This window comes from Triticum urartu, chromosome 2A (assembly GCF_056163025.1).
Source record: "Triticum urartu cultivar PI428250 chromosome 2A, HENAU_Tu73, whole genome shotgun sequence".
In the NCBI taxonomy this organism is placed as follows: domain Eukaryota; kingdom Viridiplantae; phylum Streptophyta; class Magnoliopsida; order Poales; family Poaceae; genus Triticum; species Triticum urartu.
Genome location: NC_141874.1, coordinates 213636492 through 213662750, shown reverse-complemented (window position 1 = coordinate 213662750; position 26259 = coordinate 213636492). Strand labels below are relative to the sequence as shown.

Genomic DNA, 26259 nt, shown 5'->3' with positions numbered 1-26259 from the left:
GGTGTTCCCCCCTTGAAACCATGAAACTTCCTTGGTGATGGTTTGGTTTATGAAAGGCGTGCATGACGACATATGGAAAACATTCTCCAATTTTTACCAGGGCACGGTGAGGCCATACCATGGCACCACGCCAGGCGTCATGTTTTCCAAGCATGTATTTCATTTTTTGTATAGTTTTTAACCTAGTAACGACACATTTATGGTTGACTATTGCCACACCTTTCCTTGAAATATCTGCCCATTCCTTGTAAAAGGCATGAGAATGTACTAAATAGCACGAGCATGGTTTCCAGACCGTTCTTGTGCACCTTTTCATGCACGGATTGTTCGAATTTGAATTATGTGCATTAATGCCTAGAAAATGCAAATAATCCCCTAAATATTGTAAATGAACCTGGAAAAGTGCCAAATTTGAACACGGTGATTAGCAGGGTTTATGTTCATCATAGAAAAAAACTCATGGATGAAGGACAAAGGAAATTTGGATCCCCATTCAATCTCGGTGATTTACTATCACACACGATTCAACTTCGTCGCCTCTGCGAACCGTGTGTGTTCACTCACACATGCAAAAGGAAAAGGAAAACCCTCGCCCACTTCATCCACACGCACTCGCCGCGGAATCCTCCACAACTCTGCATCTCATCAACTTCTATCGCGGCTGTTGTCGGCGGGTGGAGGTCACGCTCCAAACTTCACGGAATTTCGCCCCTACCGCTTTCCACCGCCTATTTGCACCGACATTCTAGACTCTATCGACTGAAGCTTTCTGCGGGATTGGGCCGGGGATTTTTGTCATAGAGAAGGTAATCAACTTAGCAATCTGTCCATCGCTGTTAATCAACTGGCAAAAATCGCCGTGGAATCATTTTTGTTCTACCTAATTCATGGGTATTGATTCATTTGTCCATAGGGCAAGTGTGGTCGCGGCCAGTCGGAAACGATGTTCTATCTCACCATTCCGGATGACTTCAGGGAGCGCTCGATATGTTCAATCTCAACCTACCACGGTCGGCATGGCCTAAATTTGTGAACATATACCGTCTGTTGCTACATTATCTGTATTTGCATCAAATCTTTGTTACATTATCTATTTTTAATTCTATATTTTTGTACTTTTCTTTCATATATATATATTGATATGTTCTATTAGTTACTCCCATATTTGCATCCTGCTCTGTTATTTCAATATATCTAATTTACGATCTTAATTTTCATTTCAAGCAGTACATCCCTTGCTTTGCAAGAACGGGAGTAGAAGGAAATCTTGGGCTTTACTTTGTTGATGACTCCCAGGATGTCATATTGACAACGCACCATGGATTTACAATGACGGTTAGCGTAAAACTTGACAAAGATTGTCACTCCTATTTTAATGGGACCTTTGGAGAAAAATGTCTAAGTGTTATGAACTGAAAGCTAGCAATAAAATTCTAGTGCATGCACCACAACCTGGTATAATTAACATGTATGTTTACTTCGCCAACATTTTCAACCAATCAAACTCTGATCGAGGTTAGTGTCATTTCAACTTTCTCCATGCTGTCATTTTACTTAGCAAAATCGGGGTATTTGTTCTGACTAATTGATTACTATTTAAGCAACCAATTGTGATTTCTTTTTCTGACTCCGTTCCTAGGCTGTAAAAAATTCTATTTACCAATTTATGCACACTATATATTCTTCTACCATGTTCTGAATAAATAATACCTTTCCACCTTCTAAGCAGGATATGTTGGATCCATAGTGAACGATCTGTATGTTACTAAGCGTACAAAATTTCACTAGAAGGACTTGAAGCTTGTCATAAACTTTGTTGATAATCTGACAGGGATAGCTCAGCGTATGAATGCTAGATTTGCTTGGCACGAATCTGGAGGCCCTGAGCTGGCTGATGGATCCGCTTGGCGTGGAATTGGCAGGCCTCGCAGGACTTTACCATCTCGGTCACGTCGTTGAGTGCTGTGGGCCAGTAGAACCTGCTGCGGAACGCCTTGTCGACCAGGGTACATGACGAGGAGTGATGCTCGTAGTCCCCACCATGTATATCAGCCAGCAGCTCGCTCCCCTGCTTCCTCGAGATGCATCTCAAGGAAACATCATTTGGTCCTTTTCTGTATAGCTCACCGTCCTAGATGCTGTATGTCGTAGCCTGCCGGGCCACATGCTCCGCGTCTTCCTCCTTCTCCGGCAGCGTCCCATGCACCAGATACGCCTTGAATTCCTTGGTCCAGCACCCCTCCCGAGGTTCAAGCGCTAGGAGCAAGCACGCTCCTGAGGCCGGGCCGCAAGCGGGGGCTCCTGAGGTTGGTGGTTGAGGGAGTTCTTCTCGAGGTGATGTGGTCTCCGCGGCCACAGGGGTCGCCGAAGGCTTGAAGAGTCGCTCTTCGAAGACACTAGGTTCTTGGGGTACCCGTCTTGACGCCCTCTTGGCGATTTCATCAGCCTCCTTGTTGGTGCCGCATGGGACGTGTTGCAGTTCTAGGACCAAGAATTGCTTCTCCATCTTACGCACCTCCGCAAGGTACGCTTCCATGTGCTCGTCCCTTGGTTCATACACCTTGTTGGAGAAGTTGACGAGGAGCTAGGAATCGCCCTTGATGGTGAGACGCTTCACTCCCAAGGCCACCGCTGCCTTGAGACCGGCGATCAACCCCTCGTACTCCACAATGTTGTTAGAGACCTCCTCGCCCCGGTCGAAGCAGAGTTGCATGGCGTAGTAGAGCTTATCTTCGGTGGGCGAGATGAGCACGGCTCCAGCCTCTGCGCCTCGGTGCGTGAAGGCGCTGTCGAAGTACATGACCCAACCATCCGGTGCTTCACTTCCTGGCGAAAGAGACGGGCTCCTGCCATCTTCAGGTTCCGGGACGTTGGTCCATTCGGCCACGAAGTCGGCCAGGGCGACCCCCTCGATGACCCTCGTTGTGCTGAACTCGAGCTGAAATGACTGAAGTTTGATATTCCACTTGGCGACCCTTGCCGCGGCATTAGGGCTCCGAAGCACCCTCTCCAGTGGGTAAGCCGAGACGACAATGATCGGGTGGCCTTGGAAGTAATGGCGCAGCTTATGTGAGGCCACCAGGAGCGCAAGCAAAAGCTTCTGTGGCATGGGGTATCACGCCCTCACATCCCACAGCACCATGCTGACTAAGTGCACTAGGTGCTCGACAAGGGCGGGAGCGTCGATGGAGCATGTGCTTGCCGGAGGTCGGGGCCTCTCCTGAGGTGATGGGACCTCAGGAGCCTGGTCTTCCATTGGGGCCTCTGCAGGCCCGAGGATGCCGCCCTATCGGGCCTAATCATTTGTTGACGTTGTTGCAGCCTCTGCGGTATCCTCCTAGTGCCGTATTGCCCCGGCTGGAGGTGCGGTATGGCGCGGCGGGCCCTTGGCCTGGCGCTCTTCCTGGACCGCCACCAGTGCCACGCTGGCAGAGTAGGGAGTGGTGGCAAGGTAAACCACCAGGGACTCGAGGGGGCGAGGCTCCACCATCACCGGATGGCTGGTCAGGTATCTCTTAAGGTCTTGAAATGCCAGGTCGCACTACAACAAAAAGACACATCTGTGACATTTTGGGCCAAACAAAAAAAATCTGTCATACTTATGACACTTCTATGACGATAATTGTGACAAAACCTGGTATCATCATAGATGTGGTGGGCTCCTACTTCTATGACAAAAAAATCATGACAGAAAATGGGCTTTTCGTCCTGGGCGGGCCGGAGACGCAGCTGCATGACATTCTTTGGGCCATGCATGACGGAAAAAACCATGGTAGAAGCGAGGGCGAGGAAAATATCGGGGTGTTCCTGGTTACGGTGGGTGGTCGGGGCCGAGCGATGCGCGTTTCTCTCGTACACGCATGCGCGTGGGTGCGAGGCGTTGGGCTCTAACTGAACCTGAGCGAGGCATTCGCCTACTGAACCCGAGCGATTGCACTGCAGGATATGCGTTACTGAACCCGAGCGATCGATCGATGGCTGTTAACTGAACCCGATCGAGCGATTCCTTCGGTACTGCTACTAACTGAAGCCGATCGATGCTGCCTCTAGATGAACAGTGAGCATTGCTGGGGGGGTTTGGATGAACAGTTCCTGAAGGGGGTGGATGAACAGGACCCCGGGGTGTTGCCTCTGGATGAACAGGACCCCGATCGATCGAGCCGGTTGGGGCTGGATGAACAGGACCCCGTGGAGGGCTGGATGAACAGGACCACCCCGTGGAGGGCTGGATGAGCAGTAGACGGTGGAGGGCTGGATGAACAGTAGCCCGTGGAGGGGTGGTTGAACAGGAGCCCGTGGAGTGGGCTGGTTGAACAGTAGCCGGTGGAGTAGCGCGCGGTGGAGTCTGGATGAACAAGAGCCCGCAGATGAACAGTCGCTGGTGGAGGCTGGAGGAGGTCGACCGTGGATGAACAGTATCCCGTGGAGGCTGGAGGGGGTCGACGGTGGAGATGAACAGTATCCCATGGAGTCCCATTTTGCGGTACGCCACACCCGTCCCGATGAACAGGACCCCTGTTTCGACCGTAGCGCTCGAACACAAGTCCGTTTCCTCCATTTTGCGGTACGCCACACCCTTCCCGATCAAGAAGACCCCCGTTTCGACCATAGGAGGCCCGTTTCCTCCATTTTGCGGTATGCCAGACCCCTCCCGATGAACAGGATCCCGTTTCGAACGTGGCCGGTCGAACCCAAGGCCGTTTCGTCCGTTCTGCGGTACGCCAGGCCTCGTTTCCATCGGCCGTTCCGTCCAAGCCCTCCCGATGAACACGACGACGCATTCCGTTTCGACCCAGCCGGTTGGCTCCCCATGAACACGACAACGATGCAGTTTCTCCGTTCTGACCCAGCCATGTACACGAGCCCTGGCCATACGTATGCGTGAGTAGGCGTTCGAGACCCTGCCCGTATGTACGTACGTGGTTGTATTTTCTTTCTTGCACACTAGTCGTTGTACGTACGTGTACATGCTATGTGCGCGCCTCTACTACGATACATGCGCGCCTCTACTACGACACGTGCACGCCTCTACATGGACTAGTATGTACGTACATATTCGCGACCAGAATGACAACGCTACGTATGCTTCGACCAGGTGGGTCCCGACTATCAGGCACTTCCTTGCGTGCGAAGATGTAGCTGGTGGGTCACAGCAGTCAGGGGGGTGAATTGTTTTTTGCGTGCGAAGAAGAACTACGGCCGTTGGATGGACATCGTACGGTCACTGCAGCTAGCATCGTGCATATTGACTAAGTTGACAAAGCCCTTGGTACGCGTCAACTTAGTAGGCCCACAGGTCAGCTTCGGTGCGCCCCAGATGTCAAGGGGAGGAATCATTTTTTAGGCAGGTGAAGCTAGAATATCCGAGATTGAAGAAGAAGCACGACATCCGTTGGATGGACATCCAATGGCCACTGCTGCTAGAACCGTGTGTTAACTATAAGCTGACAAAGCCTTGCATACGCATCATCTCTTTTTTTTTGAGGGGACGCATCAACTTAGTAAGGCCACAAGTGTGTGGCAGAGAACTTATAGCCCATTTGAGATTTGTAAGAATGTGCATCCAATATTTGAATTCTAATGGAATTTACTACAGCCCATTTATAGTTTATTAAAAGTACAACCCATTTCAACCAACCATTCAAAATAGAATTCAATAAAATTTCCCACATTTTGATGGGATCCGAAATATTTTTATACCGAAACTTCTAGTCAGATTAAATACAATTTCAGTATAAATTTATATTACATAAAAATCCAACGAAACATTGCGCTCGCAACAATTAATGAAATTAAAATTTTCAATATCCAAAAATAATATTTTATAAAGTAATTACGTGTTTGGTGCATTACGATCTCGAGGTAGATCAACTCTTGTAATACTCATATTCATCAATATCAATCAAGCAGGACGTAGGGTATTACCTCCATAGAGAGGGCCTGAACCTGGGTAAACATCATGTCCCTTTTCTCCTGTTACCATCGACCTTAGACGCACAGTTCGGGACCCCCTACCCGAGTTCTGACGGTTTTGACACCGACAGGGGGCCCGAACCTGGGTAAACATCTATCCCGTAGTAGAACATTATTCCATGGACGAAGGGGTGGAGTGGAAACCCCAGCCCATAGAGAAAGTGGGGGAGGAACACTACCCTCTCGTCGGGCTTCAGCGTGGGAATGATTTTTCCTTGGGCTGGAAGACGGTGGGCGATTTCCTTCGCCAGGTACCCGGCCGCCCGAAGCTCGGCGAGATTCTCCTCCTTGACAGAGGAAGCCATCCACTTGCCTTGACCTTCGAATCCGGACATGGTTGAGTGCTTTCTCGAGTGGGGAACAAATGAGAAATCGGGCGCTGGAGCTCAAGAGGGGAACGGCAGGAAGGAGGCATGGGGAAGAAGGAGGAATCTTATCTCCTTATAAGGGCAGTGAATATTGAATGCCACCCCACTCGCCTCAAAATTCGCCTGTTCCCAAGGGCTGTGTAAACGACACGGTTGGGTTACCCACGCCCGTATTGATGCGAATCCCATAATAAGGGGGACACGATCTCTGGTTTGACAAGATGCGCCAATGGCAACGACGTCTCAAAACGGGGATCAGCAGGCAAAAAACAGTTCGAAATTATGACCAGATGGACGTGATGTCATGTTGTGAAAGTTGTCGGCGGATTGGACTCGTGTATTATTATATTCTTTCTACGGTTGTGTGTGGTGTCTGTTATAGGTATGGACACGGTCAATTCATCCGAAGGTTATTCTAGAGTTTGGAAGGAGGAACCCGCCTTGCAATGTCGAAGACAGCACTACGCGTCGGATACCTTGTCATTGAAACCAGGTTCACGGGCTACTTAGGGAGTCCTGGACTAAGGGGTCCTCGGGCGTTCGGACTGTTGGCCATGGGCCAGACTGATGGGCTATGAAGATACGAAGACCGAAGACTGCACCCATGTCCAGATGGGACTCTCCTTGGCATGGAAGGCAAGCTTGGCAACTGAATATGTGGATTCCCTTCTTTGTAACCGACCTTGTGTAAACCTAGATCCTTCCGGTGTCTATATAAACTGGAGGACTTAGTCCGGATAGGGGACACTCATTATCATAGCCATACAAGCTAGACCTTTAGGGTTTAGCCATTACGATCTCGAGGTAGATAAGCTCTTGTAATACTCATATTCATCAATATCTATCAAGCAAGACGTAGGGTATTACCTCCATAGAGAGGGCCCGAACTTGGGTAAACATCGTGTCCCTTGTCTCCTGTTACCATCGACCTTAGACGCACAGTTCGGGACCCCCTACCCGAGATCCGCCGGTTTTGACACCGACATTGGTGCTTTCATTGAGATTTCCACTGTGTTGTCGCCAAAAGGTTTGATGGCCCCTTCGATCGTCAATAACGACGCTGTCCAAGGAGAAACTTTCCTCCCCAGACAGATCTTCGAGTTCGGCAGCTTCGCACTGCAGGCCAACTCGTTTGTCTATCTAGAGCAGATCGAAAGCTACGCCCTTGGCCATCAGGTCAGATTTGGGAGCTTGAACTATGTTGTGGACATCCTTGGAGACTTGGTCTTTGCCGGATTCGAGACCGCGGTAGCCGCTCCCGGTCACCCCGATGATCATGACCTAAATCTGTCATCTGGCCGCATCCAGGAGATTGCTCCTGTAACCACTCTGGCCCTAGATCCGGAGCAAGCCGCGCCATCCAAGGACGGGAGGATCAACCCCACTACGGAGGCCACAGATTCCACGGTGTTGGAGCCGCACATAGACTTAACCTCCCACGACATTTTTTCAGAGGAACCCCGGAGTCGTCTCCGGTCGTAAGTTCCGAACCACCTGGTCCCGCGGACGCCGAGCTTGATCGTTTGTCGGCCTTCGAATTCAGCGCCGCAGACATCTTCCAGCACTCGCCGTTGGGCGATGTGCTAAACTCATTAAAAACATGTCCTTGGCGGAGGACTCATAGCCGAACTATATCCGGCTCGAACTAGGGGCTGACGGTGGAGAATTTTGCTTCCTATCCGCCACCCACTTCATAGACACAGTCGAGGATTTGACCGACGAACTTGATTACGACTCTGAAGACGTCGACGGTATGGACGACGATGCCGGAGAAGAAGAGGCCCAGAACCCGCCGTTCACCGGATGCTGGACGGCCACTTCCTCGTATGATGTATACATGGTGGATGCACCAAATGAGAATAGCGACGAGGACAAGGAAGCTCCAGTTGAGGATAAACCTTTTGAAATACAGTCCAAGCGCTGGCGGCAGCGGCGCCGCTCTAAGTCACGCTGCAGTAAAGACAACAACACTGGCACAGGAGAAGATAATACTCCAGAAGGTGTCGAAGACAACGAAGACTCTGTTGAAACAACTAATGACCAAGATGAACGGAAAGATGGGCAGGCTAGCCCTGGCAAGCAGGCCACGCACGAAGATTCGGAGGATGATAATTACCTTCCGCTCTCCAAGGACGAGGTGAGCCTCGGCACTAAGGATTTCATCATGCCCGAGGAACCTCTTGAGCAGGAGCGCTTCAAGTGCCAACTAATCGCCACTGCAAGGAGCCTAAAAAAGAAGCAGCAGCAACTTCAAGCTGACCAAGATCTGCTCAATGATAGATGGACCAATGTCGTAGCAGCCGAAGAATACGGCCTCAAGCGCGCAACCAAAAGCTACCCAAAGCGCAAATTGCTACCTCAGTTTGACGAGGAGGCGCCGGAATATATCCCTCCATCGTACAATGCAGCTTACCGGCCACCACGTGGCCGAGACAAAATGGCAACTCATGCAAAACACCAGCCAGCTCCACCTCAGCGCACAGGTAGAGGTAAATTAGCCCACGGTCATACATATGACCTCCGGCAAAACCTGAACAATAAAGCAGGACATACTAGATCAATCTACGGATCACGAGGGCATGCCTCGACATGCGAAGACGACCACCTATTCGGACATGACAAACTTAGTCATGCGCGGGCCGAAAACCGCAAACGGACTCCATCAGAGCTACATCGCGATACGGCCCGATATAGAGGCGCCACACACCCTCGTTGCTTCACTGATGAGGTCCTGCATCATGAATTCCCAGAAGGGTTCAAACCCGTGAATATAGAATCATACGATGGAACCACGGACCCCGTGGTGTGGATCGAAGACTTCATTCTCCACATTCATATGGCCCGCGGCGATGACCTCCACACCATCAAATACCTCCCTTTAAAACTCAAGGGGCCAGCTCGGCACAGGCTCAACAGTCTGCCTGCAAATTCTATTGGCAGTTGGGAGGACTTGGAAGAGGCCTTCCTAGATGACTTCCAAGGTACATATGTTCGACCTTCGGACGCTAATGACTTAAGCCATATTATTCAACAGCCCGGAGAGTCCACCAGGAAATTCTAGACTAGGTTCTTAACTAAAAAGAACCAAATCGTTGATTGTTCGTATGCCGAAGCCCTAGCAGCCTTCAAACACAGCATCCACGACGAATGGCTCGCTCGCCACCTCGGCCAAGAAAAGCCAAAATCCATGGCAGCCCTCACGACACTCATGACCCGCTTTTGTGCGGGCGAGGACAGTTGGTTGGCCCGTAGCAAAAACAATGCAAGCAACGCCGACACCCCTGAAGCTAAAACTAGCAAAGACAAGTCTCGACGCAATAGATACAAGCGTCGAAACAATAGTGATAACACCGAGGACACAACAGTCAATGCCGGATTTAGGGGCCCTAAGTCCGGTCAGCGGAAGAAGCCGTTCCAAAAGAACAATTCAGGCCCATCCAGCTTGGACCGCATACTCGATCGTTCGTGCCAGATTCATGGCACCCCACACAAGCCACCCAATCATACAAATAGAGATTGCTGGGTTTTTAAACAGGCCGACAAATTAAACATCGAGAATAGGGAAAAGGGATCGTAAAGCGAGGATGATGACGAAGAGCCCCAGCAGCCGAACATAGGGGGACAGAAGAAGTTTCCCCCTCAGGTCAAAATGGTGAACATGATATACGCTACCCACATGCCCAAGAGGGAGTGTAAGCGTGCGCTCAGGGACGTCTACATGATAGAGCTAGTCGCCCCAACATTTAATCCATGGTCGTCATGCCCGATCACTTTTGATCGCCGGGATCATCCGACCAGTATCCGTCACGGTGGCTCAGCCGCACTGGTCTTAGACCCAATAATTGATGGGTTCCACATGACTCGCGTCCTTATGGATGGAGGTAGCAGTCTTAATCTGCTCTATCAGGATACAGCGCGAGAAATGGGCATTAACTCATCCCGGATCAAGCCCACCAGGACTACCTTTAAATGAGTCATACACTATTGGAATCAGCTTCTTTGCCGTCCGCCATGGCGGACGACAAATGCATGGATCATGGACGTCAAACTTCTTTGCCGTCTGCCAGCAGACGGCAAACTATCTGTCTCAACATGTGCCAGCAAAGGCCTTCTTTGCCGTCCGCTTCCTAGAAACGGACGGCAAAGGATTGTGCCGTCCGCCGTTGGTGGCCAGCAGACGGCAAAGATCGTGGACGACAGTGAGGTGGGGTGAGAGCCGTTAGGGGTTAACGGCGTGCTTTGCCGTCAGCCAGCGGATGGCAAAGAGGCTAAGGTGTTTGCCGTCCGCTGGCAAACGGCAAAGTGCTCAAACATGCCAGTCCTAAGAATCACAGGTAGCTGCCACGTGGCATGTTTGCCGTCAACTAGCTGACGACAAAGAGCTTGTACAACCTTGTTTTTAATTTAATTCATTCAATTTGACAGCAATTCACAGATATACACAGCAATTCACATATATACACAACAAGCATATCCAACACACAAGTATCATCATATATACATACATAACCAACAAATATATAGTTCCATCCTTACATATTACAAAAGTTTCACATTGTTCATCAAACACCATTATCCATCCATCCATATAATAAGTTCGAACCATGCAAGTTCATTGATACAAAATAAAAACACAAATGGAAAAGAAGCACTCCATCCATGCAAGCTTCTGTGAATTAAATCTAATCTGCAAAATGATAAACAAGATGTTAGAAGAAGAAGAAAATGAAGAAGAAGAAGAAGAAGAAGACTATAAGAAGTAAGCACACTTAAGTAAAATGGAGCTAACCTGGAAGAAAATGAAGAAGAAGAAGACTAGAAGAATACTAGAAAAATACTAGAAGAATAAGAAGAAGAAGACTATAAGCGTATTATGTAAACTTGGTAATTTTGTGCTAACATAAGTAATTTTGGAGTTAACCTATAGGAAACTAAGTATATTAGAGCTAACTTATGTCATTTTGGAGAAGAAGAATAAGATGAAGAAGAAGAAGAACAAGACTATAAGCTTATTATGTAAACTTGGTCATTTTGTGCTAACATAAGTAATTTTGGAGCTAACCTATAGGAAACTAAGCATATTAGAGATAACTTAGCATATTAGAGCCAACTTAGGTAAAATGGAGCCAACCTTTCTAATTATGCCATCTTTGTGTGAACTAAGCATATTAGAGCTAACTTATGTCATTTTGGAGAAGAATAAGAAGAAGACTATAAGCTTATTATGTAAACTTGGTCATTTTGTGCTAACATAAGTAATTTTGGAGCTAACCTATAGGAAACTAAGCATAGTAGAGATAACTTAGCATATTAGAGCCAACTTAGGTAAAATGGAGCCAACCTAGCTTATGCCATCTTTGAGTGAACTAATTATATTAGAGCTAACTTTTGTCATTTTGGAGAAGAAGAAGACGACTATAAGCTTATTATGTAAACTTGGTCATTTTGTGCTAACATAAGTAATTTTGGAGGTAACCTATAGCAAACTAAGCATAGTAGAGATAACTTAGCATATTAGAGCTAACATAGGTAACTAAGCACACTAGATCTAACTTAGAGCTAACTTATGTCATTTCAGAGGAAACAAAGCTAAGTATATATAGATCATTTTGGAGATCTGACATACCTGACATAGTTCAGTTCTCATTGTTCTTCCCCTTCTCCTTCCTCAGCCTAATGCGCCAAGAGCGGCGAGGCGGTGGAGGCAGTGGGATGTAGTCTTCTACGACAATTGGCGTGGTCATGTCGCCCAGCCGTGGGATCCCCGGCGCCTCCACCAGCGCGAGGTCATTGTCAGCCACCACCACCATCGCGAGGCCACCTTCAGGCAGGACAGGCACGACCATCGCTAGGTCATCCTGAGCCACCACCATCTCTTGCCCATGGTCAGCCACCACCATCTCTTGCCCTTGGTCAGCTACCACCATCGCTAGGTCATCCTCAGCCTGATGCCCACTCTGCTCCTCTTCTTCCCCACTCCAGTCTGGATCATCCTCCTTGCTGTCTTTGCTGCAACCAGAATCGCTGCTGCTTTTGCTACAACCAGAATCACTATTGCTTTTGCTACAGCCAGAATCGCTGCTCCTTTGGCTGTAGCCAGTGTCGCTGATGCTGCTCCCATTGCCTGTCCAAATGCAACAATGACCATTAACAATCGATGTGAGACAAAGCCAAATGTAGATGAATAATAAGAGATGGAGCGTACTGGAATCATCGTCGTCAGCGTAGCGCACGCGACACATAGTCGCATTGAACACCTTCACAATGAGCATGGTGGCGTCATCGTCGTACCTGAAGAGAAGTAAGTACCCCTGCCGCAGGTCGTACGCAAGGTAGAACTTCTCCCAGCCACGACACAGGTACATGTGGCCCTCCTTGATCACCAACTCCACATCCCACAGCCTGCGAAACCCGCTGCCGGCCTGTCGCAGCTTCACATTATTTGGCGGATCTTCACCTAGCTTGTTCATAAAAGTGTCAGGCAGCCTCTGCAGTTTGAGACAATTAGTGAAGTAGCAAACAACCGAGTTATCATAATGAGATGGGTGAAGGGGAGATCTCTCCTTTTGTTTACTTGCCTCGTGGATGATACTGAAGTCGCAAGTATGATACCGAAGAACTTGAAAGCATCCAACTCATACTCCGGTGTGGCAGAGCGGAGTCTGTGGTGGCGGCTTCCCCCATCTCTGATAAGCAGTAGAAGAGACCAATTAGTACCCTTACAACATTATCATACAACATTATAACATAAGAAATTTTGAGAAGAAGATAATCAACTACACCAAGTTGTCATTTCTCATTCAAAAAACCATGCACTTGTGGACATATGATGGCTCTAGTTGAATTCATTAGTAGCACTAGTCATCAAAAATGTTGACTTTAGTTGAATTTCATATAATAACTATTTTAACTTGTTTCGGTCAGCAAACTAGGCAACTATCTAGCAGTATAAAAACATTCAACCAAAGAAAAGAAAGAAACTGAAAAACGTGGCGGAACCCTAAATAAGAAACTATAAAAATGTGTCTTTTTCTTCTTCTTCCCCTCTTCTTGTTTTTTTCTCTTTCTACTTTTCTTCTTCTTCCTCTTCTTCCTTTTCTTCTTCTTATTCTTCTTCTTCTTCCTCTTATTCTTCATCTTCTTCATCTTCTTCTTCTTCTTCTTCTTCTTCTTCTTCTTCTTCTTCTTCTTCTTCTTCTTCTTCTTCTTCTTCTTCTTTTTCTTCTTCTTTTTCTTCTTCTTCTTTTTCTTCTTTTTTTTCTTGCATCTATTCTTTGCATGTATGTTTGCTATAGCATCATGATTTTCTCCTCCTTGGCATGTTAGGATAGACAATCCTCTTCATAATAATAACTCTATCTATACATGGTCTCATTCAGGAGCTTCTCAATAGTAATCGTCCATATGCCACCATTCCCAAAATATTAAATTTTCTCAGGTGCTTGTTGAAATCCAGAAATGATTGTTACTTTCAAAGAAAGAAAAGGATACCCTATAAATGTACATTAGGACACTCTAGCTCTTGATTTCTTGCCAAGCTCTCTTGGATAACCCGGATGACAAATGCATTCTTGAAGTGCAGAACCATTCGAGCCAGGATCGATGCTAATTAGTTTCCTCTGCAGGGTTCTACTACAGAAACTGATCTGCCTCTTTCAGGTATTAAAGTATTCTCAGATGCATCTTTTAAATGCACATAAATCCCTGAAAAGGGGTCTCCTAATAAAGCTACATGAACAAGTCTTTTTTTCTGGATATTCCAGATGATCAAGCTAACCAACATATCCAGATTCAAGTGTCAGCTTCTATTACCGATCCTTGTTTTCAAGCGTAAGCTCTTCTTCTTCTTCCTTTTCCTTTCCCTCTTCTTCTTCCTTTCCCTCTTCTTCTTCCTTTCCCTTTATTCTTTTTCCTTTTTTTCCTTCTTCTTTTCTAATATGTAAACTATCTAAAACTATTTATTATCTAAAACTATATCTAATAATATCTAAAAGAGAAAATAAAAAAAGAAAAAAAAGAAAAGGGGGTGTGGAAGTGGAAGAGGGGATCACCATGGGGAGGTGGAAGAGGGTGGCCGGCGACAGGGAGGGGCGGCGACAGGGCGGGAGGGCGGAGGCAACGGGCGGGAGGGGGTGGCGACGGGCAGTGACGGGGCGGCAGGACGGCGGGGAGGGGCGGCGATGAGGCGGCAGGACGGCGGGGAGGGGCGGCGACGGGCGACGATGGGGCGGCAGGACGGCGGGGAGGTGCGGCGACGGGCGGGAGGGGGTGGCCGACTGTTGGTGTCAAAACCGGCGGATCTCGGGTAGGTGGTCCCGAACTATGCGTCTAAGGCGGATGGTAACAGGAGGCAGGGGACACAATGTTTACCCAGGTTCGGGCCCTCTCGATGGAGGTAATACCCTACGTCCTGCTTGATTGATCTTGATGATATGAGTATTAGAGAGTTGATCTACCACGAGATCGTAGAGGCTAAACCCTAGAAGCTAGCCTATGATTATGATTGTTGTTGTCCTACGGACTAAACCCTCCGGTTTATATAGACACCGGAGGGGGCTAGGGTTACACAGAGTCACTTACAAGGGAGGAGATCTACATATTCGAATTGCCAAGCTTGCCTTCCACGCAAAGGAGAGTCCCACCCGGACACGGGACAAAGTCTTCGATCTTGTATCTTCATAGTCCAACAGTTCGGCCAAAGTATATAGTCCGACTGTCCTAGGACCCCCTAATCCAGGATTCCCTCAGTATCCCCTGAACCAGGCTTCAATGATGATGAGTCCGGCGCGCAGTTTGTCTTTGGCATTGCAAGGCGGTTTCCTTCTCTGAATACTCCATAGAAGATTTTGAACACAAGGATTTGTCCGACTCTGCAAAACAAATTCCACATACCATCGTAAACAGTATATATTTCCACGAATTTAATCTGCTGACAACTTTTCATAACGTGACATCACGCCATGGCTCGGTCATTATTCGAACCGTTTTCTCAACCAGCTACTACACGTATTGCGAGGCGGTTTTCTTGGCATGTCTTGTCGAAGCAGAGATCGTGTCCCCGTATCACGGGATTCTCATCAATATGGGTGTGAGTAACCCAACCACGCCATCAATTACGGCGGTTGGGGAATAACGAGTTTACCAGGCAGGTGGGGAGGCACATAGTTTCTTCGCCCTTATAAAAGGACAAGGACTCCTCCTTTTCACCCACGCCTTCTTCTTCCCTGCCAATCCAATCTCGCGCACTCCAGTTGCAGCGCCCAAGTTCGCATTTCCTCCGCAAAACAACTCCAAACATGTCCGGAGCGGGAGGCAAGTGGATGGTCTCCTCTGTTACGTAGGAGAACATTACGAAGCTCCGAGAAGCCGGATACCTGGCCGCAGATATCACGCACGGGCTCCCAGATGCGGGGCAGATCGTCCCTACCCCCGAACCCTACGAAAGGGTTGTATTCCTTACCCATTTCATCCGCGGGCTAGGATTTTCCCTCCACCCATTTGTTCGCGGGCTCATGTTCTACTACGGGCTGGACTTCCACGATCTGGCCCCAAATTTCATCGTCAACATCTTGGCGTTTATCATCATGTGCGAGGCCTTCCTCCGCATCAAGCCCCACTTCGGCCTGTGGCTGAAAACCTTCAACATTAAACCGAAGGTGGTGTTCGGCTAGCAAGAGGAGTGTGGAGCCGTCATGGTGGGGAAAAATGCCAAACGTCACTCAGCTCGAAGGCTCGTATGTGGAGACAGTGAAGGGGTGGCAATCGGGGTGGTTCTATATCACCGAGCCGCATGACACCAACTGGGTGGCGGCCCACGAATTTCGATCCGGCATCCCCACGCGGCTCACCTCCTGGAAAGAGAAGGGCCTATCCTGGGGTTCATCGATGGAGCTGACCGGACTCTAGAACTGTGTTAAAAACATGATAAGCTAGAAAATCAAGCTTGTTAACGTGGTCCAGGTCATGCTCTTCCGCCGGATCCTCCCGTGTCAAAGACGGGCATTCAATATGTGGGAGTTCGACCCGGCTAAGCACCAGACGCTGTGAGAGCTCTTCGACACGACACACCAAGACATCTGGAGGGTGCTGTTCAAGTCTGTCGAGGTACCTCCTTCCCTTACCGAGGATCGCGGACTCAACGCAAAGCGCCCTGCCAATCCGGTAAGCTCCTTATATCTCATAAGATGTTTCTTTTCTCAGTATAATCATGTGGTGGATCTAAGCCTCCACGCCAATTAACAGGAATGCGTCACGATAGTGGAGTGGATTGATTGTCTGGCCCCACTGCCGGAGGAACCAGCAAGTGCTCTCTTAACGGAGATGCTGGTTCCGGCGCCCTATGAGGCGCCGGAGAAGAAGGCCAAGAAGAAGGCCACGGGGACCAGGAAAGGTCTCCATCGCAAGGTCGTATCGGAATCATCGTCCGATAACACCGAGGCGCCCTCCTCCCACGAAAACGAGGAGGAGGAAGAGTAAAGTTCTCCCCCCAGCCGGGGGAGACAATAAAAGGAACGCCGCCCCGTCAGGGGAAGCCGAAGGGTCCAAGAAGGGAAGGACTCTCCCTCCGGACTGCTCCACAGCGGCCACTTTTAGCGATGAGGAGTGGTTACCCAGGGAGAAGCCCTTGGCGAAGTCGTAAGTATCCGGATACCGTAACAATTCTTGGTACATTTTATTTTATTACTTCTTATCATGTGAACATGATCATGCAACCCATCCAAAGCCCGTATCGACGTATCCTTTTCGGATGAGTCTTTGGGCCCGTCGGAGATGAACAACGATTCAGTCCCGACCGCCTCCTCCCCCCGCCCTACGGACGACGCCGTGGTGCTGTCTCAAAGGGTACCGAACCAAGGGGAGACAGTTCCGGGAGCGCCCCAAGGCGACATTCCGGACGCCAGGCGCACGAGGGGCAAGACTCCCATGGGCTCTAATGCCATGGGAAGCAAGTCTGTGCCGATGGCCTCTGTCCATCCAGGGTCATCGGACAATTTGCTGGAAGCGCTTCACGGTGCTTCCATTGATGAAGAGCACTGCACTATCATGAGTGCGGTGGTTAAGAAGATTCAGTCCACCAAAAGCGAACTGACTGAAGCCTGTGCCAGCCTCCTAACAAGCTTTGAGGTAAGTAATCAAATTGTGAGAAAATGTTACAGCATAGACAGTAGCCCCTGATGCTCTGTTTTGTGTTCGGAAGAAAGGCCGAACAGAGGATCAAATAATAATCACAGGAGTCTAATCAGAATATGTCTATGTGAATAAGCAGGCTTCACTGCTGGCCGCTGCCGCTCACACGGCGGAGGTCTCCGCACTTAAGAGGGACCTTGAGTGGTCCGAGGTAGAGCTCGGCCTTACCAAGAGGCAGCTCGAAGAGAACAAAGGTAAGTAATACCTCGTCTATTTACTGATAAATAAAAAGGAAACTGGTTGTTAGATCACAGGATCGTCATGAATTTTGCTAGGGGCCACGACCAAAGCGGCGGCCCTAAAGAAGGCGCTGTCCGAGGTTGAAGGCAAAGCGGCCAAGGAGCGTGTCGAGCGCGAGAAGCAAGAGGCCCGAGTCGGCGAGGTTCAGCAAGGGCTCCGGGAGTTTGTCAAGAAGTACGAGTCCTTGGAGCGTGAGTCTAAGACGCAAGGGTCCGAGCTTGCAAAGGCCCTTGAGAACGCACAAAATGCCAAGGCCGAAGCCCAAAAGGCCCTCTAGGAAATTGAGGTGGTCAGGAAGATAGCGGCAGGTGAGGCATTCTTTATGCAAATCAAACATGTGAAGGAAACTTTCCTTTTACTTACCCGATTTCGGAGCTCTCCAGGAGCGTTCGCAGAGCTACCCCGCAGTGTGTCGGATGCCACGGAGTTCTACGGGGCCGAGGAAGGGAGCTCGACGGAGAGGTTGTTCTGGTCTCCGTATACTGGGACCGAACATCCGATGCCCTTGAGCAACCAGTTGAAGCAACTGGTCGAGCTTCACATGGCAGCCGAACTGGCCATGAAGGGCCTCATAGTCCGGATGTGGCCTGGCGAGCCCCTGCCCGACAGCTATTTCGGCCTGGTAAGGTGGCTTGTGAATGCCTGCCCCTAGCTTGAAGTCATAAAGTGGTCCGTCTGCATTGAGGGTGCGCGCAGGGCTTTTGCTCGGGCGAAAGTGCATTGGGCGAAGATGGATGCCGAAAAGCTGGTGAAGGAGGGGCCACCGGAGGGCAAGGAGCATCGCCACCCCGAAAAGTATTATGACAGTGTCCTGAGGGGTGCTCGCCTTGTGGCAGATGAATATGCTAAGGATGTAATATTTGAATGAATGTACTCTTTGATCCTGTAATATGAAACGAGTTCATGTGCGCTATGTAATGCTTGTTAATTTAAAATATTACCTTCTGTGCGGCCGTTTATAAAATTTGAGAGTTGGCTAGTCGTCGGCTTCTGCCCCCATGTAACTAGTACTGAGGTGTTCGGGATAAACCTGATCACTCTTTATCCCAGTTTTGGGTCCTTCGAAGGAGGTGTTTAGCACAACGAACCAGGCAATCGGACTATAAGGCTTTATCACTCTCACTTAGCCATAGAAGTGTACATTTTTAAATTTTGGCGAAGCCCCTAGTATTCGGAAGGCCGAACTTGGGGTGCTATGTATTCCTAAATCGGGCAAGGCCGACTCCTCGTCCGAAGCGGAAAAAATCTTTAAGGATTTGAGACCTCTCGAACAGCGACCAGGTCTCGCCACATCAGGACAGTCAGTTTTCGGCTTTCTCTACTGATGTGCTCGTCCGGACGAACCGGGACACAATCGCAGTAGTTCTCCCAGTGCTACCTTAGCTGATATAGCGGAACGTAAGGTACAAATACATGGGAGCCGGGCAAACCCAACTATTGACCCGAGACATGATTCGGAGCTGATGCATATAATGCTATAAGTTCGGGGTGCCACACTATTGAAAGTGTTCGGACTTTTCATGCCGTGTTATTGGGTAAACTGCAGCCCCTGGCGCACTAGTCGTATCAGAATGTACGGGTGCGATTTGTCGTAAATAAGCAGACATGAGAAAAAAGAAAAGGTAGAGGAATGCAATAATGAGCTAATGTTGTACATTGTTATTTAAATGCTACGTCAAAGCATATGCATACATGTAGTACAATAAGTAAAAGATAGGACTATTTGACATGTCCAATCCAGGGTCAAGTTGCGTGTGGGTATGCAAAACAGGTATTCGATCGTTATCAGAAACCACCTGAGGATTTCCTTGTACGTCAAAGCTTCTTGCTTCCTTGGTGTTTCTTTCCCGTGACGGGTCCGATAATCAGACGATTGGAGAGGGCCTTCAGAGAATAGGGGCCTGAAAGGAAGAAAATGTTAAAGGTATACAGGCCTAGAAGCGGTTGAGCCAGATTGTGGGCCGTGGCATGGCTGTGCCTCCGCCTATGCCCATGGTATCTTGAGTGCGTAATTATGTACGCACGACGCAAATTTCGCCGCTTGACTGGGACTAGGACTGAGGCTGAATTGCTAGGCGAACTCTAAACGTGCCTGGCGATCCTCTTGCAGGGTACCCCGGACTCGCTTGAAGGTGTCCGGGGTCTTTTTCGCTGAATTGGCGGTTTGCCTCATAAGGCTGCTTTGCGCTTCTGCTGCGAGGGCCGCAGTGTGCTCCTCCGTGTGGAGCGAGTGTTCTGTGTTTCCATTAACTGTTATAACCCCGCGAGGTCCTGGCATTTTGAGCTTGAGGTATGCATAATGCGATACTGCATTGAATATGGCAAATGCAGTTCGTCCGAGCACTGCATGATAGCCACTGCGGAAGGGGACGATATCGAAGATTAACTCCTCACTTCGGAAGTTGTCCAGAGATCCGTAGACTACTTCCAGTTTTATTGAGCCTGTGCAACAGGCCTCTACACCTGGGATGACACCTTTAAAGGTGGTTTTGGTGGGTTTGATCCTCGAGGGGTCTATGCCCATTTTACGCACTGTATGCTGATAGAGCAGGTTCAGGCTGCTGCCACCATCCATAAGGACTCGAGTGAGGTGAAATCCGTCAATGATGTGGTCAAGGACCAACGTGGCAGAACCGCCATGACGGATACTAGTGGGGTGGTCCCTGCGATCGAAGGTGATCGGACAAGAAGACCATGGGTTGAACTTTGGGGCGACTGGCTCCATCGCATAGATGTCCCTCAGTGCACGCTTCTGTTCCCACTTGGGAATATGGGTTGCGTATACCATGTTTACCGTTTTCACTTGGGGAGGGAATTTCTTCTGTCCTCCTGTGTTCGGCGGCCGGGGCTCCTCCTTGTCGTCGCTATGCAGCCCCTTTTCCTTGTTTTTGGAAATTAACTTGCCGGCCTGTTTGAACAGCCAGCATTCTCTGTTGGTGTGGTTGGCTGGTTTATCGGGGGTGCTATGAATTTGACACGAACGATCGAGTATGCGGTTCAAGCTGGACGGGCCCGGATTGCTTCTTTTGAACAGCTTTTTCTACTGACCGGATTTAGAGCCACTGAATCCAGCATTGACTGCCGTGTCTTCGGCATTGTCGCCATTGTTGCGGAGCTTGTGTCTGTTACGACATGGCCTGTCGTTGCTATCTTCGGCATCTGAATTGCCAGGGTTTCTTGAATTGTTGTTGCTGCGAGCCAGCCAGCTATCCCTGCCCGCACAAAAGCGGGTCATGAGTGTCGTGAGGGCTGCCATGGATTTCGGCTTTTCTTGGCCGAGGTGTCGGGCGAGCTACTCGTCGCGGATGTTATGCTTAAATGCCGCTAAGGCCTCGGCATCCGGACAGTCGACGATTTGGTTATTTTTAGTTAGGAACCGAGTCAAGGATTTCCTGGCTGATTCCCCTGGCTGTTGGGTTATGTGACTCAAGTCATCGACATCCGGTGGTCGCACATAAGTGCCCTGGAAGTTATCAAGGAATGAGTCTTCCAAGTTCTCCCAACTGCCAATGGAGTTTGCTAGTAGGCAATTGAGCCAATGCCGAGCAGGTCCTTTGAGTTTTAATGGGAGGTACTTGATGGCATGTAGATCATCACTGCGGGCCATGTGGATGTGGAGGAGGAAATCTTCGATCCATACCGCGGGGTCTGTTGTGCCATCATATGATTCAATGTTCACGGGTTTAAAACCTTCTGGGAATTCGTGATCCATTACTTCATTCGTGAAGTATTGGGGGTGTGCGGTGCCTCTGTGCCGGGCTATATCACGACGCAGTTCATACGAGTCTTGTCTGCTATATTCGGCCCGGCCGAATTTGCTTTTAGTATATCCGGCGTGATGGTCATCGTCACTCGTTGGGGCGTGCCCCCGTGATCCGTAGATTGATCTTGTATGTCCTGCTTTGTTTTCCAATACGTCTCATAGGTCCTGCGTGTTGCCCCGGGCCTTAGTGTTTTTGTTTGATTGGCGACGGGGTGCGGGCTGGACTTCGGGCTGATACGCCGCTTTGTCTCGACCACGAGGTGGCCGGTCAGCCGCATCATACGCTGGTAGTGTAGGCTTTAATGCTTCCTCCCCGAGTTGGGGTAGTAACCTGCGCTTTGGGTAACTTTTGGTTGGGCGCTCGAGTTCGTATTCCTTGGCTGCCAGCACTTCGGTCCATCTATCCGTTAGCAGATCTTGATCAGCTTGAAGCTGTTGTTGCTTTTTCTTCAGGCTTTTTGCTGTGCATATAAGCCGGTGCTTCAAGCGCTCCTGCTCGACGGGATCCTCAGGCATGATAAATTCTTCGTCGCCGAGGCTCACCTTGTCATCGGAGAGAGGCATGTAATTGTCATCCTCTGATTCTCCATCTGCTGCCTGTTCCTTAGGGCTAGCTTGCCCATCCTCCCGCTCGAAGCCTGACTGGAGGGGATTGTCTTCAGCACTGTCCGCAGCATTATTGTCTCTTGTGCCGGTATCGCTGCTTTTGTTATGGCGGGGTTTAGAGCGGCGCCGATGACGCCGGTGCTTAGATTGCTTCTCGAGGGGATTATCCTCTGTTGCCTTATTGACATCGCTTTCTTTGGGGGTGTCCACCATGTATATATCATATGATGAGGTGGCTATCCAGCGCCCTGTGGGCGGTGGTTCCTGTTCTTCTCCTGCATCGTCGTCCATACCGTCGATATCTTCGGAGCCGAAATCAAGCATGTCGGTTAAGTCGTCGACAGTGGCTATTAAGTGGGTGGTGGGTGGGGGACTAATTTCTTCGTCGTCCGCTTCCCGCTCGAGCCGGACATAGTTCAGCTAAGGGCCTCCTGACAAGGAGAGAGACCTTAATGAATTTAGCACGTCGCCCAAGGGAGAGTGCTGAAAGATATCCGTGGAGTTGAACTCCATGATCGGTGCCCAATCAGATTCGATAGGCACGGACGCAGGCGGCTTGGAGCCTTTGGCCAGGGACGAATCCATGGGTCCGGCAACACGTGTCTCACAGGAGGAGAAGTTAGTATTCGGCTCTGTCACCGCTGGGTGTGCGGCCTCCACAGGGGGTCCATCCACCCGTCCTCGGACAGCATGATCTGCTCCGGATTGAGGGCCGGAGTAGCCACAGGTGTGATCTCCCGAACACCGTCCGGAGGCAGAGCTAAGTCATGCTCATTGCGACTGTGCGGCGCACTTGACATGGGCTTGAATCCGTCGAAGATCAAGTCTCCACGGATGTCGGCAGTATAGTTCAAGCTTCCAAACCTAACCCGATGGCTAGGGGCGTAGCTATTGATCTACTCCAGATGGCCAAGCGAGGTGGCCCGCAGTGCGAAGCCGCCGAATACGAAGATCTGTCCGGGGAGAAAAACCTCACCCTGGATTGCATCATTGCCGATGATCGAAGAAGACATCAAACCTTATGGTGACGACATAGTGGAACTCTCAATGAAAGCACCAATGTCGGTGTCAAAACTGGCAGATCTCGGGTAGGGGGTCCCGAACTGTGCGTCTAAGGTGGATGGTAACAGGAGGCAGGGGACACAATGTTTACCCAGGTTCGGGCCCTGTCGATGGAGGTAATACCCTACGTCCTGCTTGATTGATCTTGATGATTTGAGTATTACACGAGTTGGTCTACCACGAGATCGTAGAGGCTAAACCCTAGAAGCTAGGCTATGATTATGATTGTTGTTGTCCTACGGACTAAACCCTCCGGTTTATATAAACACCGGAGGGGGCTAGGGTTACACAAAGTCGGTTACAAGAGAGGAGATCTACATATCCGAATTGCCAAGCTTGCCTTCCACGCAAAGGAGAGTCCCACCCAGACACGGGACAAAGTCTTCAATCTTGTATCTTCATAGTCGAACAGTCCAGCCAAAGTATATAGTCCGGCTGTCCGAGGACCCCCTAATCCAAGACTCCCTCAGCGACGGGCGGCCACGCGGCGGCAAGACGGCGGGGAGGGGCGGCGACGGGCACAGGGGATGGGGCGGTTACGGCGGGCTGGTGGGTGTGAGAGAAAGTGAGAGAGTGCACGCGTTCATGGCGGGGGGGGGGGGGGGAGGGGGGTTAGCGATTCAACGTCGTGCCCGGGTGGGCCCCCTACCCTCTTTGCCATCAGCCTAGCGGACGACAAAGAATTGTTTGCCGTCAGCCAGCGGATGGCAAAGAGCTGACCTAGCCACAACCTTGTGATGACCCACAAGTATAGGGGATCTATCGTAGTCCTTTCAATAAGTAAGAGTGTCGAACCCAACGAGGAGCAGAAGGAAATGATAAGCGGTTTTCTGCAAGGTATTCTCTGCAAGCACTGAAATTATAGGTAACAGATAGTTTTTTCATAAGATAGTTGGTAACGAGCAACAAGTAACAAAAGTAAATAAAGTGCAGCAAGGTGGCCCAATCCTTTTTGTAGCAAAGGACAAGCCTGCACAAATTCTTATATAGAGAAAAGCGCACCCGAGGACACATGGGAATTATCATCAAGCTAGTTTTCATCATGTTCATATGATTCGCGTTCGGTACTTTGATAATTTGGTATGTGGGTGGACCGGTGCTTGGGTACTACCCTTACTTGGACAAGCATCCCACTTAGGGTTAGCGGGCTATAAATGGGCTATATGCGAATAGGCCGTTAATAGGCTTGCCGTGGGCCAGCCCGCCACCTTTTGACCAAGTCAAACGGGCCGACCTTTTCATAGGAATGGGCCTCTATTGGGCCATGCCATGTGTCGACGTATCATAGGCGCTTTGGGTCCAATGAGTGGATGACATCTGTCCCAACGGTGAGCCAACATGTGTTTCCTCCAGCCAACGATGATTTTACATGTGGAAAATCCCCATTGGTCGGGGATGTTAACGGGTAATCGGATCCAAAACCAGACCCAATAGCTTAACGGAGCCCCGTTACGGTGGATGCCACATGTCGGTCACCCTTGATGAAAGCACTTCTGTGACGCGCGATTTATCATCATGGGAGTGGAAACTTCCGTGGTGATAATTTTGGTAATGTCATGGAACACTTCTACGACAGCACAAGTATGGCTATCTTGATTCTATCATAAATTTGTCATGGATGTACATGCATGACAGAAAACGTGACCTACTGTGACAAACACGTATCATCACGGAAGTATATATTTTTTGTAGTGTCGGCCTCCGGGGTCCACTCGAACGGGCCCTTCTTCTTCATCAGCTTGAAGAACGGCAAGGCGCGCTCCCCCAGCTTGGAGATGAAGCGCGCTAGCGAGGTCACACAGCCCGCAAGATTCTGCATTTCCTTGAGAGGTTGCGGTGGGCTCATGTCCTCTATCGCCTTGACCTTCTCCGGGTTAGCCTCGATCCCCCGGTGGGACACGAGGAAGCTCAACAGTTTGTCGGAGGGTACACAGAACACACACTTCTTTGGGTTGAGCCGCAGGTCCACCTGGCACAGGCTTGCGAAGGTCTCCTCCAGATCCTGAATCAAAGTTCTTGCCTCCCGATATTTTACCACAATGTCGTCGACGTAGGCTTCAGCATTTCTCCCGAGCTGCTGACCTAGGGCAATGTGCATCAGCTATTGGAAGGTCGCTCCTACGTTGCGGAGCTTGAACGACATGCAAGTGTAGCAGTACACCCCGCATGGGGTGAGGAAGGTCGTCTTCTCCACATCCTCCACTGCCATCTTGATTTGTTGGTAGCCCGAGAACACGTTCAGGAAACACAGCAGGTCGCACTTAGCGGTGGAGTCGACAATCTGGTCGATGCGCGGAAGTGGGAACGTGTCTTGGGGGCATGCCTTGTTGAGGTTGGTGAAGTCGACACACATGCGCTCCTTTCCGCATTTCTTTGGCACGATGATGGGGTTCGCCAGCCACACCGGGTACCGCACCTCACAAATGATGCCTGCTGCTTCCAGCTTGCACGTCTCCCGGATGATGAAGGACCGCTTCTCTGTGGACTGCCGCCGCGCCTTCTGTCTCACATGGCGCACATTGGGGCACACCCTTAGGTGATGCTCGATCACCCCCCTCGGGACCCCTACTAGCTGCTTGGGTTCCCAGGCGAATATCTCCTTGTTCGCGTGTAGGAACCTCACCAATGCCTCCTCTTGATCCGGGTCGAGGTTGGCGCCTATGGTGAAGGTGTCTCTTGAGGGCCCACCTTCCTCGACCGGTACTTGCTTCGTCTCGGCCCGATCTTTAGTGAATAGTTTCTTATTTTTTGCTGGCGCAACCTCCTTGGCTCCGAGAGTGGCCTTGTTTGCCGGGCGTGCTGCCGCGGTAGCCCTGAAGACAAGCTTGAGTGCCATCAGAGCCTCCTTGGTGTCTCCAGCCACGGTGAGGACGCCATTACTCCCTGGCATCTGCATGAGGTTATAAGGAGGATGGGTAGCCACCATGAGCTGGGCCAAGACCGGGTACCCGACGATGGTGTTGTATGGGAGGCCGATACGAGCGATGTCAAAGTCGATAAGCTCGGTGCGGTAGTTGTCGCGGGTGCTGAAGGTCACAGGAAGGCGGATCTGCCCTAGGG

General features: G+C 49.9%; 1 protein-coding gene across 1 annotated transcript; it reads right to left on the bottom strand.

Annotated features, from left to right (window-relative positions):
• Positions 1 to 2584: 2584 nt before the first annotated feature.
• On the bottom strand, positions 2585 to 3109 carry LOC147984610 (uncharacterized). Its single transcript, XM_087541178.1, has one exon. It carries the CDS (start codon positions 3107 to 3109, stop codon positions 2585 to 2587), a length of 525 nt encoding a protein of 174 aa, XP_087397304.1.
• Between the last annotated feature and the right edge of the window lie 23150 nt (positions 3110 to 26259).